The 16,346-nt window shown below is 61.2% G+C and overlaps 1 protein-coding gene across 6 annotated transcripts in view; it reads right to left on the reverse strand.

Moving 5' to 3' along the window:
* Positions 1–16,346, reverse strand: part of PRDM16 (PR/SET domain 16) — a 314,085-nt gene that overhangs the window by 12,924 nt on the left and 284,815 nt on the right. For 4 of the 6 annotated variants that reach the window (XM_077891514.1, XM_077891518.1, XM_077891513.1 and 1 more), the window contains exons 9-12: positions 10,558–11,971; positions 7,699–7,786; positions 4,973–5,142; positions 4,340–4,417 (exon numbers count right to left, since the gene is read on the reverse strand). In XM_077891514.1, coding sequence (XP_077747640.1) covers positions 4,340–4,417; positions 4,973–5,142; positions 7,699–7,786; positions 10,558–11,971 — 1,750 coding nt within the window. The remainder of the gene's footprint in view (positions 1–4,339; positions 4,418–4,972; positions 5,143–7,698; positions 7,787–10,557; positions 11,972–16,346) is intronic. The other 2 variants (XM_077891516.1, XM_077891515.1) reach the window with 1 other exon arrangement.

Below are 16,346 nucleotides of genomic sequence, written 5' to 3' on the forward strand. Positions count from 1 at the left end.
AGGGAGCTGCGGGCACGTCTGCAGACCCAGGCGGGGTCTCGCTGGGGCGCCAGCGCCTCCTGGTGGCGCAAGTCCAAGCAGAGGCCTCGTAGCGGCTCCGTCGCCCTGGCCTGCGATGGCAGAGGGGATTCGCTTCTGCTGTTTCCAGGTCACACCACGTGTGCCGATGTGGGCGAGTGCACACACGTGTTGTGTGTGCGCATGCACATGCGTCCCCGTGCCTGGGCTTCAGCGCGCCTCCTCGGGGATGCTTCGCTGGGCGTCAGAGGCACGTGAACCTGCGAACACTGTCTACGCATTTATTTTCCACCTTTGGAGACAAACAAGCTTCTGCAATGGGACGGGAGGCAGGTGGGCACAATCCTGGCCCGCTGAGTCTTCAGGAGCCGGTCTGCACAGCAGGTCCCGGCAGGGCGCACACGTGGAGGGTACCAGGGACCTGTCCTTAGTATGGAGCCCGCCCCCCCCCTCCCACCCCGTCCTGATCACACCAGCACAGAGTACAGGCCCTGCATCCGGGCCACAGGATGGAGCAGCGCCCGGGGTTGGTGCCGGGGCCGGACCAGCAGGGCCATGTAAGGCTGGCCTCCGAGGCGCTGCCCTGTGACACCTGCCCAGGCGTCTGGCCAGCACAGAATACCAGGGGCCCCTGAGGCAGGAAGATTTCGCCCCTAGAGGCCACCGGTGCCTGCAGGGGTGTTAGTGCTGTGCCAGGAGGGGCCCTTTCCCTGCCCGGAGGGGCAGCTTGATGAACCTGTCCTGGAAGCCCAGGTCCTGCCTCACGGCCCCCACGGGGCTGGTGGTGGGGCCACAGGAAACAGGCAGAGTCCCTACTAGTGGGGCTCCAGGTGGCTCCCCTACCCCCCATACGGCTCCAGAGCTCCTCTCTTCGTGTCTGGACCTTCTCCGCCACGGCCTCGTGGACTCTGGTTTCCTCCATAGCCAGTGGGCAAAGAGCCGTCTGTGATTTTTACACTAATGAAAGTCCTGGGCCACAGTCCTTGGCCTCCTCTTTCCATCGGCCCAGGCCCCCTGGGCTTGGCTCCGGCTCCTCAATGGGCCCACTAAGCTGTCTCCAGGCCCCCAGGAGCAGGGGGCTTTGGTCACGGCCCCTCTTCCCGCGCCTTGTGATGTTCACTAGTTCCCAAGGACCCGCCGTCCTGGAAGCCTACACGTCCTGGAAGCCTGCACGCTGTTGGCTGCTTTGTCTCAGCCTGCCCAGGGACGGAGGGTTGAGCCCTCTCCACCATGGTCCATCTCTCTCCACCACAGACACATTCTAGCCCCCACAGTGCCAGGCTCCCAGACAACTGTCCTGCTTCTCAGAGCGATGGCTCAGGAAGGACCAAGTGCAAGGCCAAGGTGGTCTGGGCACTCACCCTCTGCCCAGTCAACTGGCCTTCCCAGGGGTCCGTCCGCCTGTGTGCTCACCCGCACTCCTGGGGCCCGTCTGTGCGCTCGCCCGCACTGTGCATGGCATTCCCTGCCTTGTTTCTCTGGGAAGACAGGGACCTTTTGACAGGTTCCACCTAACACAGCCTCATAAACTCTGAACGGTAGGAGTCCTGAGGAGGAGATGGGGTTGGGCAGGATTGTTTCTTGTTACCAGAAATGGAGTTCTCTTTCCAGAGTCGTGGGGGTGAAGAGCGAGCAGGAGGGAGCCATACATTGGATCTGCTCACAGAGAGCCCTGAGTGTGGCCCTCTCCTGGTTCTAATCTAAATAAATGGCCCAGACAGAGAAGCCCATTTGGAATTTAGGGGAGCAGTGAGCCCTGGGCTTTGGGGGAGCAGAGTTCTCTGAGCAGCTGGGATTTGCGTTGTAAATAAGCTGACAAGTGGCTAGTGAAATTTATGGCCTCGCTGTGTAAAATAGCACGCCACTGCACCCGCTGCGACAAGGAGTGACCGGCCGGCCGCGGCAGTGTGCAGCAGAGCGCCTGGGGAGGACCTTGCCGCGACCGTGGCCCCCTCCCCTGCCAGGGAAGCCCGGGGGTGGGGGAGGGCACAGTGTCCTCCACGGGACCCAGCCTGCCACACCAGCTGTCCCAGGGAGAGATGCTTTTGGTCATTGTGAAAGCAGGGGAAGGGGAGGAAAGAGGAGATTTTTGAAATCCAGCCCTAAACACAGAAGTAGAAAAGCAAGGGGACAGGTTTGGGCCACCTGAGGGGATGAGAACTGCCCTCGCTCATGGGGAGGAGACCAGCCGCGGATGGAGAAGCCCATGTCCCCAGAGCCAGAAGCTCATGTCCCGCCAGGAGCATGCTGGCCAGCCTGCGAGGGCTTGCACCCGGAGCATGACCAAGGCCCTGCCAGGCAGCATCCAGGAGGGACCCCAGGCGTGGCTGCCAGGGAGGGTGCTGGAAGCAGCCCCCCACTCTGTTCTTGAGTCCGGCATTCTGCTCGTCCAGCCCAAATTGTCACAAGCCCTACCCGCCGCGGCTCTGAGGCAGGACAGTGAGTCTTCTACTTTGCAGCCAAGATCTCTGAGCTGAGGACACTGGCCGGCGGGAGGTTTGAGGGTCCCTCCAGGAAATGGTCACACGAAAGGGTCTTTCTTTCCCAGGGCCAGGGCTTTGACACACCTTCAGAGTGATTTCAGGTCATCTCCGGCCAGGACTTAAGAGGAAGAGTGTCCCAGCATTGTGTTGTTTGTCACCCTGCAGCCCGTGACGAGCCCTGGCTCCTCCTGCTTGCAAGGGTCGGGTGCACACGGAGTCGTGCACACATTGGGCCCAAAGTGGAGCTCACGCCTGGCAGGTAGCGGGTGGCTGGGAGGTGAGAGTCAGTTTGCCAGTGGTGGGGAGTCCTTCTCCCTTGGTGGGGCCTGTCCCCTGGACACACAAACTTTCCTCTTCCAATTTAAATTCTTCCAACGACCAAAGGGAGCCCAGAAAGCCCCAGTGATGTCAAGGGGAAAGCCACACACGCCAAACTCCCCAACTCAGGGCTGCCTTGAGCCAGATAACGTCAGGATTTGCAACGCAAACTTTCCGAGCAATCATTGTTACGCAAGTCGAAACTCACAGATTGGAGAGAGCAAAAAGGTTTCAGTGGTAATGAAATTCTTCTATAAACACAGCCGGACCCTCTGGGGGCTCCTCCGCGCAACACCGTCCAGAAGGCGGCTCTCGTTTCAGGGAGGAGGCCAGACCGAGTCATTCCTTTCTTTGCGAGCCTTTGTGGAGTCGTGAGCCGCTTTTCTATGGGGCGGGAGGCCTGTGTATGGGGCATGGGCTGGGGGCACCGAGCAGACTGCTGGTAAGTAGATGTGCTGTCGCTCGCCCAGCCGGGACAGGACGCAGCCCTGCAGTGGGTACCCCGTGTGGCTGCCCTTCCCAGGGACAGGGACCCACACCGAGTCTCTGGAGCTGATAGGGGCCTTGGAGCTCTGTATGGCCGGTCGTTAGGATCTCATGCTGCCAACTTAACACCATGCAAAGCCTTTTTCTCAACGGTGGCCGTCCACCAGACACACCCTGGACAGAATGAGGTCTTGGCATCTAAACCAACTTTTTTCTCTGATTTGCCTCGTGGTTTCCACCACCTGGGTGTCTCATTTTCATTTAAAATGAGAACTCTCAGGCCGCTCCCTCGGCTGGGTCCCTGAAAGCCAGGGTGTCCCCCTCAGTCCTTCTCCTGCCCGACAAAGGCTCTAGGGACCAAGGAGCAGGATCTGCTTCTTGTGAGGCTAGAACGGTCTGCTGGAGCCACCGTGGACTCTGACTCTGGGGTCTAAGCCTCTGACTCTGTGTCTTCAAAACGAGGACGACGCCGGCACCGGTGAATGGGAAATGTGATGGTTCTTGCACTGACGCGCTGTGTGCCTGCTCCTCTGCAGGCCGAAGCCCAGCATCGAGGAGGCACATGGCTTCCATGCAGGGCTGATGCGTGAGTCCCTCAGGACGCCCCCAGCCCAGGCTGGGACCCACAGTTGCACGGAGGTCCTTTACCGCTGTCCACCCGGCCTTGGGCACGTGCCCTGGCCCACCACCCTCTCTATGGGAGCTGAGCTGGAGGGAGCTGGGGCGGAGCGAGGCTTCCCCCACAGACCACCTGGGGCCCTGGCTTTGGCTACTGCTGCTCTGAACTCCCCTCCCCCCACCCCAGGCAACAGCACCAGGTGGGAGAGCTGCTCCGAGGCACCCCATTCTGGGAGAAGGCAGGAACCTTCAGGAAGCCCACTGAGCACCTCCTGCCTAATCTTTATAACACCCCAGGGCCCAGGGTCACTGTGGGGCCAGGAGGGAGGGGCCCAGGGAGCCCCCTGACACAAGCATGCTGGCTCCCACCTCACCAGAAGCCTGCCTCCCCCTACCCACGTGGGACAGGCTCCTACCTGTATGGCTGCTCCCCAGTGTGCGTCCTCAGGTGTCTCGTGAGGTTTGCTGATCGGGGGAAGATCTTGCCACAGTACCTGGAGTGGAGGCCCGGTGAGGGGGGCATTAGGCAGCTGCACTGCCATAGGTTCAGGCACCCATGAGCTTTCCTGCTGTGGTTCCTCCAACTCGAGGTCTAGGGCCTGAGGCCCCACAGGGGGGCAGGTGGGCTCAGCCCACCCTGGCCTGCTCGGGCTGCGCCCCTTCCCCAGGCAGTGTGTCAGCCAGGGGGCCCGAAGGCGGCCGAGCTGGCTTGGACCCGCTAGGACAGGCTCCTGCAGCCGGGGACAGACACAGCGGGAGTCTCTTCCCAACACTGGGCTTCCCCCCCAAACTCCAGGAGCCCGGGTTAAACGCTGACCAGCATGCCTTGGCTTGGGCCTGACTGGCAGGGCTAAGGCTACGTCCCCTGTGCTCACAGGAGCACAGCTGGGGGCGGGGCAGGGGACGTCCAGCCTCTGCAGACATGCGTGTGGGCAGTTGCTGCCATCAGCGAGCCGACCGCGTGTGGCCACATGCTGTGCTGTGGCCGGGACAGCTTTTCCAGGGAGCCCGGGCTCCTGTGGCTGCCTCACCCTTGCGCCCCACCTTACCTGCAGGTGTAGCGCTCCTTGCCCTTCCTGAGGATGGGGTCCGAGAGCGTGGGGGGTGGGGACCGGAAGTTGAAGGGGTGGTGGGGGAGGGGCTGCAGGGAGCTGCCCGAGTCCGCCTTCATGGCTGCAAAACTCTCCAGCTTGTCTGTCATGGTCTCGATGGCTGACATCTGCCGGCAGGACAGTGGGAGAGACGGGGCGGGGGGATCCCTGAGGAGGCCGGCCCCACCCCCAGGGCATCCCAAGTCCTCAGGGACGGGGCAAGGACCAGAAGCTGGAGCAGCCTCAGGCTGTGGGTGGAAGAGGCCTCTCCCAGGCTTCCTGGCCACCACATGGATACTCTCACTTTCCGCAGCCGCCCTGGGCCTGTCCTTCCCTGCAGCCCGGTGTCAGCCCAGGGCCCAGGCCGGGGGAGCTGGAGCCAGCCTCTGCCAGCCAGCACGCCCCCCTGCCTGGCTCAGGGCATACAGGGGGCAGGGGGCAGGCTCCGGCCTCAGGGGACACGTCCCCTGACATCTGGCCAGCACTCCTGAGGGCTCGCTTCGTTTAAAGACAGAATCACATCCCACTTTTCTCTCCTCTTCTCTCCCTCCCTCCCTCTCTCTATCTCTCTCTCTTTCCCTCTTTCTCTCTTTCGATAAGACAGCTCCCTTCATCCTGGGTTAAAAGGGGCCTCGGGCCTGGGCAGTGTCCCCTCGTGGCAGCAGGCCACGATTGCCGGCAAAGTTCCTGGGGAATCCAGCAGCCTAGGGCTAGACACTGAACTGAACCTCAGGAGGACGATGTCCATGTGACCCAATGCGGGACATGGTGACATGGACCTGAGGAGCCAGCTCTCCAGGCCCTGGAGATGTCAAGGGCTGGCTTGGCTTGGGGAGGATTCGGGGGTGCGGCACTAGCCACTTCCTCCTGGTCGGCAGAGCTGTGATCGGAGCCCCCAGTGGTGCCCATCCCCAACGGCGTAGGTTTGGGACAGGATGGGGGAAGGGGGTTGCACGGGCCTCAGGGCCTGTTCCGCTCTCCTTCCCCCCGGGATGCATGTGCCCTCCTCAGGTGCACGATGCTGCCAGCTGTGGGCTGCCCACCCTGTCCCTGCTGCCCAGCAGGTGGGAGCTACCGTCAGCACCGGGACATGGAACCCGGGTGCAAAGACCGCTGCCCACCCGGCTTCCTGTCTCAGTGTTAGCCGCGGCCTTGAAAGGCTCTGGAACTCTGCACACAGAGACTCCCCTGGAGCTCCAGAGGAGGTGAGGGTTTATGGCGCACCCTGCCCCCCAGGGGCTGCACACACGTGTGTCAGGTCTCCCCAACCAAAGGCCCTGGTAGGGTCCTGCCTGGCACCTCAACACCATGGGCTGATGCCTTCATCAGTAGTGAGCCCATACTTTGTAGAGGCCATCAGTTATCATGCCTGAGTGATGGCCTGACCTCAGACCATCTAATTAGGTGGCTTCCTGGTCCTCGTCCCATCCCCCTGCCTGGCACTCTGGCTGGGGGGCAGGCAGTGGGGGTGGCAGGGCTGGGGGTGGGGGGGTTCGTGGGCAGGAGACAATGGGCAGCCGGCCCCCTGCCAGGCCTCCCATCCTCAGGCCTGGGTGGGTCTCCCTGAGGCTGCCTGCAGGTCTGGCCTGCTGGGCCTGCTCCGCCTGACCAGATATTCCCGGCGGGGCTCCCACAAACACAGGATGCGCCTGGCGGGCTTGCCGGCTCTTTCCAGCCCGACCCGAGGAAAATCAGGGGAAGTTATTAAGCAAACCCTCTGGCCTGGTGAAACAATGGGAGGCCCTAAGTTTAGCTGTGAACCCAGGCAGGGGGCAGGTTTCACCATGGGGCTGTTTGTCCAAGGTGGGAAGGACCAAGAAGCAGAACAATGCTTCAGCCTGGCTCAGGCTGCCCCCACCAACTCAGCTCCCAGGACCCCCGAGTGTGCTGGGGGAGGTCTGTGGCTCTGGGAAGGATGCTGGGCCCCAAGGAGTCAGGACAGGTGGGCTCTGGGGGGATGAGGCCGGCCATGTGCTCAGGATTGCCTGTGGGGGGTGTGTGGCCACTGTCCAGAGGGGGAGGTTCTCTTTCCCAACCCCATCCTTAGTCTCGGCGGACAGGCCTGCCACTGCCTGCAGCCCTGGGGGGCGGTGCTCCTCCTGCCCACCACCTGCTGGACCCCTGTCCTTGCGGCCAGTCTATCTGATTCTGTCCTGTTCCCTTCCCCCTGCCCTCTCACCCCATCCCCCATGCCCACTGGGTGCCCACTGGGTGTCTGCTGTGCTCAGATCTCTGCTCTCCTGGTCTTATGTATGTGTCCTGCTCACACCCGTGCCTCCTGGATCTGTCCCTTTCATCCCCAATCCCTGGCCTCTGCATCTGAGCATCTGTCCACTGCTCCTCCTAGTGCCTGAACTGTGGGTCAGTGAGGGGCTCTGCAGTCTGGGGTCTTTGGTCACCTCCGAGGGACCCACGGGCTGCCCACAGAGCACCACGCTCCTTCCTCACATGTCCTGGCCCATCTCATCCTCTTCAGCCTCATGGGGACCCATCAAGGCTGCAGGGAGAGAATTCCCTGTGCACCTGCCGGGCAGGGGAACTGAGGCCCGCCTCAGGTGTGGCCAGGTCTGAACGGAAGCTCAGGGAGCCTGCCCCCGGCAGAGACCGCCTGTCTGGGCAGCCCATCTGGAGACCACACCCCGCTGCCCTCCCCTCACCCCGGCCTGGCATGCCACGGGTCTTACCTGGGGGTGGAAGAGCAGTGGGGACGGCCGCAGATACTTCTCCTTCAGGACTCCCACGGGGTCGGTCACCTTCCGCTTCTCTACCCTGCTGGACAACAACGCAGAGGGTTACGTACCTCACCGAGCTGCCCGGGGCTGTGCACGAGGGTGCCCGCCTGTGCCCCGGCAGTCACAGGGCTGGGGGCCTTAGCATGGATGCAGGGGCCACGTGTCTCCCTGACGGTGGGGGGGGGGGTTCATGACCGAGCACACCTGCTCACCTCCACGGTCTCTGAGCCCATACCTGGCCTGAACACTCGCTCCACCTCCTCTACATGCTCCCTATCTCCACACCCAGGTCCTGACCCTGGCAAGGCTCCCCCGATACCCCCAACCACCCCAACTGTCATCCCACAGAGTCCCCAGGGCCTCCCTATAGCTGCCACGTGGGGTCTACCTACAAACTCACAATGGCTGCTGGAGAGGACAATTCTAGAGTATTTTCCGAATGCTGCTGACAACTCTGTTCATCACAGAGCAAGTGGAGGAAGCAGCCAGGGCAGGGCGCTGAGGTCCCTCTTCACACTGTCTCCCAGTAAAGCCAGCCTCAGCATCCTCGTGGGGGTGGGGGTTCACAGAGTGGCATGTAGGGAAACCTGCCACTTCTCCGCACACACACATGGCCCTGCTGCGCAAACCCTACACCAGCCGCTCCCGTCGTGTCCATGCGAGGGCCTGGCTCTGCTGCACAGCTGCCCACCAGGGACCGGCTGGGACACCGAGCAGAGCACGAAGGGGTGATGGCACCAGGAGAGGAGGAGGAGCTGCAGAAGGACAGCACAGCCACCCAGGGAGCATCCCCCCAGGCCTGGGGCCACAGGGAACCCTGCAGGACCACCAGCCTGGCCCAGCAGGAGAGGGTGTGAAGGGTCCCTCACCCCCAGAGAGGCAGTGTCCATTGTGTGGGAAGTTGGCGTGGAGGGCAGCTTGCTCTGAAGGGCCTACCCAGGGCCATCTTCAAAGCTGGGCCATGTTGGACGCAGCCTTTCAGCAAGACGCTGTAGTGTTGGTGGCATGAGCCTATAGCAGGGGGACCCACCTGGGAGGGGGTGTGTGGGGTCTGTGTTAGGCTGGCTCCTGAGCAACCAAGGCCAGCTGACCCCAGGCAGCCACTGGTGGCCCTGTGTGCTGAGTGCCCAGGGGGTGGCTGCCTGGCTGTATTAGGGTTCCCTGAGCCTGGGGGATGGAGGATTGCGGGTTGTGTGTGTTAAGGGTGAGCAGGATCTGGGGGCTGGCCTGGGGCTGGTGTGGAGTTTTCCTGGAGTCACCCAGGAGCAGAGGAGGGCCCTAACCCCTAGCTCCAGGGCCCAGCCTGTGGGCAGTTGTGGTCATCCACAATTTGTGTGAAGAGGGACCTTCCAACACCACACATGCTTGTTTACCTTGATGGGCTTGGGGGTGGCAGGGAGATGATGTGGGGGTAACCTGTACCTGGACACGTTGCTGGCATCTATGTGCAAAGTTGGGACACAGATCCAAGTTGGGACACACAGTTGGGACCTCAGATCCAACGGCCATAGCCAGGGACACGCTGGGTCTCAGGGGACCCCTGATAGACCTCACCATCTGTTCTTCTAGCTTCCAGACAAAGGCCCATGGCCCTAACCAAGGTGAGAGGGGGCAGGGGAGCAGTGAGGGCCTGGGGAGAGGGCAGGGGGATTGGGGACAGAGCAGTAGGATGTTAACTCAGAGCCTGCTGATTCCAGCTCTGCGGCCTGAGCGGAAGTTCCCGTCACCCTCCTGTCCTCTACATCAGGGTTGCGTGTCTCATGGGGCCCTGGAGGGTCTTTCCCCAGGCCCCCTGATGGCACATTTGCCCCAGAAAGCTAAGGAGCACCGTCAGCAGGTGCAAGTCACCACTTCTCAACAAGCGTCTGGTCAACTCTCTCAGACCATCTATGGATGGCATATTCTGAACAAAACACCTAGAGAGGCATGTTTTCCATCTCCTGTGATGCAGATATCGGCCCCGAAAGGAAATAGCACTGGCTGGACACAGGCGTCCCCAACCGGCCGCTGACTTGCTCTGGCTTCATTCTGCCCCACAAGTACCCTCAGCTGCTGTGGGCTGTTCACCTGCACGCCCGCCTCTTTACCTGCACACTGCAGAGAATACAGGCCACATGTGCCCGTCTCCCCGAGCGCTGGGTGTACACGCATGTCTGCATGTGGGCCTGTCCACGTGGGCATGGGCCTGAGCCCCACAGCGGCGCCCTGCGCAGGTTCCTGGATCTGCATGCCTGCCCCAGGCCCACCCCATGCACGGCCCTCTCTCCTCCAGGCTTGGCCAGCCCGGCACCCGCAGGACAAGTGTGATGGGGATTGGACCCCTCCACCTAATAAACACACCTGATCAAAGCCCAGACTTTGCACCTGCCCAGAGCTTGGCGAGGGGAATTAAATTTGCCTCTCACCAGAAGGGCTATCACAAAGGTGGGTGCTTATTTTTTGCAAACCCTCTAGAGCTTCCTCCTCCTCATCGTCCTCTTCCTCCTCCTCCCCCTCTTCCTCCTCCTCTCTCCTCCCCTCTGGTGCTCCAGTGGCTTCCCTGGGCCACCAGAAACCCCAGTGGTGGCTCCAGGGGGTCAGTGGGGACCACCAGGGCAGCCTCAGGGAAGTGCAGGCTCTGGGAGCAGAGGAAAGAGCACGGATCTGAGTTTTGCCGAAGGCAGAGCTGGTCCAGAGAAGACGGCTGGAGGCCGAGGGCGGCCCAGGTGAGGTCTGAGGGGAGGCTGGGAGTCCCCTGTGGCTCTTGGCCCAGCTGCCCAGCCAGGCCAGGGCCCCTTTGGGAGAGCAGGGAAAGGCGGGGCGTGTTAATACCTGTAAATGGGGTCCATGAAAAAGGGCGACGGCTTGGCGTAGTGTAGGGAGGGCTGCTGGGGCAGCTGCGCCGGGCATGCCTTGGGCAGCCCGTCCCCGGCCCCCAGCTTGCGCTCCCCGTAGATGTGGTTCTTGCGGGGCTCCCGCCCCCCTCCATTCTGGCTGGCTCGGACGCGGCTGCCAATGCTCAGGTCCAGCGGCTGCTCCTCCCCGGAGGCCGGGGCCGGGGGCGCCTTGGGCGCGGGCAGCACGGGCTTCGCCTCTTTTGGTTTGGTGGTGAGGTCGAAAGGGGACTCGGCGCTGGGGCCGCCCACCTTGAGGGCGTCCCGGGGTGACCGCGGCTCGGCCTTGACCAGGAGGTTGTGGGCGAGGGAGCGGTCCGCGAAGGGGCAGAGGGCGGGGGGGAAGTTGGGCAGGAACTGGAAGGGGAACACGGAGTGGTAGGGCAGCGAGGCCAGCTTCTTCTCCTGCATGCCCACGAAGCCGGGGCCGAAGTACTTCTCGGCGATGGAGGCGATGGCCTTGATGGAGTCGCCCGCGGCGCCCGAGGCGGCCAGCAGCTGCTCGTCGGGCGGCGGGAAGAAGGCGTGCTGGGAGTAGAAGACCGGCAGCTCGGCCGCGCTCGGGGCCCCCGGGGCCGCCGCGCCGCCCCCGCACTCGGGCTTGGCCTCCACCGCCTTGCCCTTGTCCTTGGCCTTGTCCCGGTCGCTGTCCACATCGCTGTCCAGGTCCGAGCCCGTGCCGGTGGTCGTGTCCAGGTCGGTCCCCGTTGTGGTGTTGACGTCCTCAAAGTCGCTGCCGTCCGACATGTCGCTGCCTCTCGTCTTGAGCTTGTCTGTGTAGGAGTCGTCCAGGCGGCGCTCAAACTTGTCGTCGGGCCCCGCAGCAGCTGTGGCGCCCTGGCCGCTGCTGCTGACAGCGGACACGAGGGGCAGCGCCGGGTTGCCCAGGGGGCTGGGGAGCTTGGCGTCCTGGGTGTGGTTCAGGGGGCTCTTGAGCAGCGGCGTGGGAGGTAGCAAAGGCGGCCGGGGGTACAGGGATGGAGGGAAGATGCCCGGGAAGCCCGGGGTGAGTGCGGGGAAGGCAGGTGGAGCCGCCGAGAAGGGCAGGCTGCCGGGGTGTGGCCTGGATGGGAAGTACTCGTTGAAGCCCAGGCTGGCGTGGTTGAGGGTTGGGGGGGGCTTGGCCTTGTCCATCATGGGGCTGGCGGTCAAGGGCAGGCCCGGGGCGAAGATGCCGCCCGGCGTGTAATGGTTCTTGCCCTCACAGAAACGCCGGTGTTTGTTGAGGGAGGAGGTAGTGCTGAACATCTGCCCGCAGTCCTTGCACTTGATCTGCGTGCGACAGTCGGCGTGCATCCGCTTATGTCGGCACAGGTTGGAGAACTGTGTGTAGGACTTGTGGCAGACCTCACCTAAAACATCAGCAGAGAGCAAACACAAACACGATATGAAATTACCAGGAAACCCTGCGGGGGGCGGGGGGCTGGGCGTGGTGGCGGCCACTGCCATCCGGAGCCGTGAGTGCTGATGGGTGTGGCACGTGTCACAGTGTATGGACCTGTCTGAGCGTGCACAATGTGTGTGTGCATGTGTAGGTGTGTGTATGTGTCTGCGTGCATGCTTGCAGTGTGTGTACATGTACCTATGGGTATGCGTATGTGCATGTCATGAGTGTCCGTGCACATGCATTTCGTGTGTGTGCTGTGTCTGCCCATGTGCATGAGTGTGTGTGCATATGTGTCTGCCTGCATGCTTGTATGTGCATGTACCCGTACCTATGGGTATGTGTGTACATGTGCACTTTGTGTGTGTGCTGTGTCAGCAAGTGTGAATGAGTGTGTGCCTGTGCACACACCTATGTGTGTGCATGCATCCCACCCTGGGGCTGAGCTCCAGTGACCAGCACTGGCTTCCCACCTGGATAGATCTCAAGGCTCCTCGACCTTTCTCAGTGGAAACTGGGGTACCTCTGCTATTTGTGCCATCCCCCGCCAGGAATGTTTGTCACGTGGAGCTGAGGTCCTCTGAGATCACTCCCAGGGTGGATAAAGCCATGGTGTGTAGCCACATGTGCACTGGTCCCCCTCAGTGGGGTTGGTCCTGCAGGGGTTGGGGGAAACCCCAACCACCAGATTGCCTCTCCTGCACTCTGTCCTGGGAGAGAGGCCTTGGGGAGACCAGCCCACTCGGGGGAGTCTCTGGGAGTCTGGGCTCCCACTGGCGTGCAGTGGCCACCGTCTGGGCCTGGCTTAAAGCTGGGGACAGGAGGGACGCCCAGGCAGGGCTGCGTGGAGTGGGGCTGGCTTCATGTTTGAGTTAAGTGAAGCCTCCCCATATTGGGATGTGGAAGTGGCGCCAGGCTCAGGTTGGATGGATACTGGCCTGGGCTCTGGACAAGATGGGCGGTAGCCAGCCAGAGCCACTGGGGGCCCCCGGGGACCCCATCTCGCCACTTTCCCGAGGCCTATGAGTTGAGTGCTGTCATAAAATCACCAGCTTTTCTTTCTTTCTTCCTTCTCTTGTTTTTCTAACCAGAAAGGGAGGAACACACACGCGCGCGCACATACACACACACACACACACACACACACACACACACACGTTGCTCTCGGCAGGACAATTTGCTTCCTAAATGCAGCCCGGTGGAAACAATGGATCCAGCCTGTTTCTCGTTCACCACAAATCCTGACTGCCTGGTGCCCTGCTATTCTAGCCGGCGCCCCGGCCCCACATCGCCGAGTCCTTTCAGCACGGTATCTATTTCTATAAAGGGCCCTGCCTTCCCGTCGTCTGCGTGGTGGGATGCTTTCAAGGCTGAGGGGCAAGAGCATGGCCTCATTGGATCACATCTGCCCTCTTTGCGGGAGGGGTGGGGGCGGTGGCTGATTCAGAGGTGCTGGGCCACGTAGCCGGTCCATAAATACACTCGGGTCACCCACCCGGCCTGGGGGAGCAAGGCCATTTCTCAGCTCAGGCCTTGCTGGACAACAAGTGACACTGTGCTGCATCCGGCCCAGCTTGCCAGTGCCTGGTTACTGGCTGCTGCCAACCTGAGCTTGGAAACTGGCCTTGACCAGGACCCCCACCTGGGGCAGCTTCCCGAAGGGCCCTGGGCCAGCCCCATGCCTGGCTGTGGGGAGCCTGGGACCCCCAACTCTCACCCCTCCGCTCACATGATGGTGGGGTCCAGCAGAAATGCCAGGGCTACAGAGACACCTCTGAGAGCCTGAGGTCCCCAGAGCCGGCGGAGGGAGGTGGCTGCCCAGAGGGGCTGAGGAAGGCCTGGGCAGCCCGCAGTGGACTGGACGTGAGAGGGGGGCCTGGCAGAGGGTGCCCTCAGGCCCTGGCAAGGTGCAGGGGGGCCCCGGCCACTGCTCACAGGTGTTTCCTTTCTGTGTAGGGCACGTGAGTGGGTACACACACACACACTCACTCTAGAGAAGGTTCTTTTGTGCAAAGTGCCCACAAGGAGACTGACCAGCCGTGTGCCCAGATAATGCCCTCCTGTGCACCCCCAGGGAATGAATGCTGCCACAGCCATGTGGTCCACGAGGGCAGGGCTTAGGGGCTCCTAGGCAGGCTTGACTGCAGGACCGAGTGTGCTGTGTGTGTGCACCCAGGCAGTGCCCAGCAGGTGGATGCAGTCTGTGCTCACTAGTGACTGTGTTGCCGTGAGCCTGAGCCCCTCCCAGCCACCCATCTTTCCTGAGAGGTGCCATGTTGTCTGTGCCCCCTGCTTGTTTGCAGAGCCCAACGTGGCCTTTACCAGGGGCCAAAGGATGCTCAGCCGTGGCTTGGAGGATGTGCAAAGTCACATTTCACATGTCCCATTCTTGAAATTTGTGCCACCCTATCTGAGTGACATGTCTATGCAAGCAACCTGCTCATGTGTGGGGTTTTCTCTCTAGCTTCACCCCTTTAGCCAAAAGCCAAGGCACCCAGGCAAGCGTGCAGCACAGACAGGAGGTGGGGGTGCTGCCACCTGGTGGGCCTGGCCAGGCTGCTCGCGCTCTGCTGGTCCCCACTGGAGTCCCCAGTGCCGGCAATGGAAACACTGGGCTCAGATCCTCGGAAGGCACCGTGGTTCCTGGAACTTACATTATTACATACACTTCAAGGACACGTCACAAAACTTTGTCTATGTGCCCAGGAAGGTAGCCACTTCTGAACCTATGCATGGTTTCCTGCTCCTAAGCTTACCTAAAAACTCCAAGCTACTATTTGATGTCTCACAGTGGGACTTCCTGAGACTCTCATCCATGGAAAGCAAGCCATGCTCCTCTGGTCCCTGTCATGGCTCCCAGCCCCCATCCCACCCTCCCAAAGGGAACAGGCTCTGCTGCACCACTGCTCATGGTCTCTATCCAGAATCTGCAGGTGACAGGGGCAATGACCCCAGAAGACTGGTATCTGCCTCTAGCTGGGCAGCGGAAGCTTGGGCTGGGGATAGTGGGCAGGAGGAGGGCACAGCCTCAGCCACCCAACAAAGGCTTGACCTGCCAGTCTGCATGGTCCCTTTGGGGCAGGTGTCATGCACCTGAACATCATTGGGGATACCACCCCAACCCCAGGCCCCAAGCAACCAGGGTTACTCCTCTCACACTGATGCCATGGGGTGTGAGGGGTTCCAGCCCCCTGGCCAAGGCTCAGGGGTCAGGTTGGGGCTGCAACCCCGGCTCTGTAGGGTGGTCATGAGCACCTGGTCACTTAGTGTCCACAAGCTCAGTTTCCATCTCTGTCAGGTGGAGACAGTGTGGCCCTTGCTTGGTGAGAATTTTGAATATGTTATGATATGCTATGTGTGGATGATGGCTACCTGCAATCCACGTGAACCACCTTGCATAGTCTCCAGTGATGTGAGGACTCAGCACAATTCGTGTGATGACCCTGCATAACCTTGTGTGGAGGATGAGCCTATAACCTCGTGTGGGTGATGACAGTGAACAACCTCGTGCGGGTGATGAGCCTGCACAACCTCGTGTGGATGATGATAGTGAACAAACTCGTGCGGGTGATGAGCCTGCACGACCTCGTGTGGATGATGATAGTGAACAAACTCGTGCGGGTGATGAGCCTGCACAACCTCGTGTGGAGGATGAGCCCGTGACCTCATGTGGATGATGATAGTGAACAGCCTTCTGTGGGTGATGAGCCTGCATGATCTCATGTGGAGGATGAGCCTTCACAACCTCGGGTGGAAGATGAGCCTGCAGGACCTTGTATGGGTGATGAACCTGTACGACTTCATGTGGAGGATGAGCCTGCACGTGAACAACTTTGTGTGGGTGATGAACCTGTACGACCTCATGTGGATGATGACCCTGCATGACCTCGTGTGGGTAATGATCCTGCATGACCCCGTGTGGTTGATGAGCCTCACAACCTCATGTGGGTGATGACAGTGAACAAACTCAAGTGGATGGTGAGCCTGTACAACCTTGTGTGGATGGTGACCCTGCACGACCTCGTGTGGGTGATGAGCCTGCACAACTTCATGTGGATGATGACAGTGAACAACCTCCTACAGGTGATGAGCCTGCACAACCTCGTGTGAGTGATGACAGTGAACAATTTTGTGTGGGTGATGACAGTGACTAGCCTCATATGGGTGATGAACCTGCACAACTTCGTGTGAATGATGACAGTGAACAACCTCGTGTGGATGATGACAGTGCAAATCACATGAAATGATGGCTTAGCACTATCTTATGTGAATGAGTCAGCACACCTCTAGGTAGAGAGGAATCCTCTGTGGCTTCCAAACTCACTGAGAATAAGGATCATGCT

The sequence above is a fragment of the Canis aureus genome, chromosome 3 (genome assembly GCF_053574225.1).
Source record: "Canis aureus isolate CA01 chromosome 3, VMU_Caureus_v.1.0, whole genome shotgun sequence".
NCBI lineage: Eukaryota > Metazoa > Chordata > Mammalia > Carnivora > Canidae > Canis > Canis aureus.